This window comes from Mesitornis unicolor, unplaced genomic scaffold (assembly GCF_000695765.1).
Source record: "Mesitornis unicolor isolate BGI_N332 unplaced genomic scaffold, ASM69576v1 scaffold40773, whole genome shotgun sequence".
Taxonomy (NCBI): Eukaryota; Metazoa; Chordata; class Aves; order Mesitornithiformes; family Mesitornithidae; genus Mesitornis; species Mesitornis unicolor.
In genome coordinates this window covers 15,012-17,145 of record NW_010173455.1, presented here as the reverse complement: position 1 = coordinate 17,145, position 2,134 = coordinate 15,012, and the positions used below count along the sequence as shown (strand labels likewise).

The 2,134-nt window shown below is 57.8% G+C and overlaps 1 protein-coding gene across 1 annotated transcript in view; it reads right to left on the bottom strand.

The window, feature by feature from the left end:
• Positions 1-1,088, bottom strand: part of PBX3 (pre-B-cell leukemia homeobox 3) — a gene marked incomplete at its 5' end in the record, with an annotated part of 19,399 nt that extends 18,311 nt beyond the window's left edge. Inside the window, one exon of the mRNA XM_010180736.1 lies at positions 847-1,088. Coding sequence (XP_010179038.1) covers positions 847-1,088 — 242 coding nt within the window. The remainder of the gene's footprint in view (positions 1-846) is intronic.
• Between the last annotated feature and the right edge of the window lie 1,046 nt (positions 1,089-2,134).

Sequence of the window (2,134 nt, the reverse complement as noted above, 5' to 3'; positions counted from 1 at the left end):
CTCTTCCCTCTCTGTCTGCGTTGGTGCAGTTGCTCATTGCCAACCAGACAGGAGCAGAGGCAGAGGGGTCTCTCCTGGAGACTGCAGAGAAACCAGGGGGTGCAGCCCCCACCCGGGGCAGGAGCCACGCTGCGCCCAGCACCGGCCAGCAGCACCTGGCAACCACTCCTGGTGTCACCAGAGCAGCAAACGTGGCGGGTCACTGGGTCCCAGTGGTAAATGTAACCCATGGGTCTCTGCAGTGTGCTTCAAACAAAGACCCTGAGTGCCGGTGTCCGCCTGTACTGAGCTCTCCGTACTCCCCATCCGCAGCAGCAGCTCCCAAAGCCTGGGCCAGGTGCTGTGCTGGTGCCTCGCTGCCCACTCCCTTGAACCCGCTACAGCCAAACCACCATGGCCAAGCCTTGCACCGGAGCCTCCCACCGTCCCCTCTGGGAGCCCGTGGGCTGTCACCAGCACAGCCCTCGCTGCACAACCGGCCAGACCCAGCCCTGCCACATCGCACCACAGGCCATGGCACCGAGGACAGACAACTCTGCTCCTCAATCCCTCTCTGGGCTGGCTCCAAGAGGAGAAACACAGGCTTGGATGTTGCTTTTGTGTGGTTACAGACAACAGAAAACACTCAGGCATGCAAGACATGCGGCCTGCGTCCAGCGAGCAGCTCCTGGCAGCCTGACAGATGCCCAGAGCATCCTGGACTCCCAGAGCATCCCGGCTCTCTACAGGAGGAGAGGGGTGGGAAGGGGAGGAAGGGATGCGGTCCGGAGCCGGGGCAGCGGCAGGCACTGGCAAGCGGAGGAAGCAGTGGCAGGTACATGTACAACTGAGAGGCTGATGTCTGACCTGTTCATATTTCTCCAGCTCTGTGTGATAGATTTGTCTGATCTGGGTCAATTTGGCTCTGTAATCTGAGTGTTCAATAGAGTTATCTGAAGACCCTCCAGAGGCTGGCGCGGGTGCCGCTTCTGCCGCCGATCCCCCACCTTTCTCCGGACCTGAGACTCCTTCTGCCAGAAGCATATTGTCTAGTCTCATTAGCTGGGGATCGGGAGGGTCTTCCTCCTGGGCTCCTCGGATGCTCAAACCTTGGGCAGAAAAGAGAGAACAAGAGAAAACACAGTCAGTATTTCAGCGTCTGCCCGGCCGCTGCCCGCTCGCTGCATGCCTGCGAGGAGCCCCCCCAGGGCAGGCCTGCCCACAGCCCTTCCTCCGGCCCCGCAGCAGCCCCACACCGGCCCCCTGTGCCAGGACAGGCCCCACACACCACAGGGGTGCCGAGGGGTGACAGCAGTGTCGCAGGACCCTCTCGGTTCCTGTGCGGAGCAGGAACACCATCAGGAGGATTTCAAAGGACCCTGCAGAGTTTACAAACACTTTGTTGTCGGTATTAAAGGAGCATTCACACGAGCACAGACCAACGTCTTCTGGTTTTCTCCAACACAGCTACGTCAACACAAGGGTGGCATTACCCTACACGTTATATCACTTTGGTGCAGGACTGTGCAGTAGAAGTAAGTGCATTATTCATCTGGAAATAATTGATTTGCTTCTCACTTCCTTCCAGATGGACCTAAGCCCCACGTTACTCTTACGGACACTTGCACCGCCAGATTGTACTCATCCTGTGAGGTCCCAGCATCGGCTTAAAACGCCTGGGGAAAATCCTGGCACTCACTCCACAACTGCGGGAGACGTCAGGCAAAGACCAGAGAGGTGCTGCGCTCCCACCCACACCCACCCCACGGGTGCAGCCGTGCCCACGTGCGCCCAGTCTCTGGCTCCATATGGATGGAGCTGAAATCTCACCCGGGAGGAAGGAGATGGTGGAGACAGAGCTGGGAGCAGGGTCCTCAGGCTGAGGACAGAAAAGAAGGAACCAAACTCCCTTCACCCTGCAGAGACTGGTTGCTATCATGATGCCAGGATACTGAGAATGTGTTTAAAATCACCCGCGCTCTTGCACTGTACTGTTGGGAACAACACGTTACATCTAATTTTTGTTTCGGATCGAGACTTTCCAAAGTGATGCTCACTCAGCAATCTCTCCTGCGCCCTATAGATCAAGGCTGACAATTTGTAAGTGTAATCAGGTCGCGCAGGCGTGGTGCCAGGCTGCAATCCACGGAGCCGA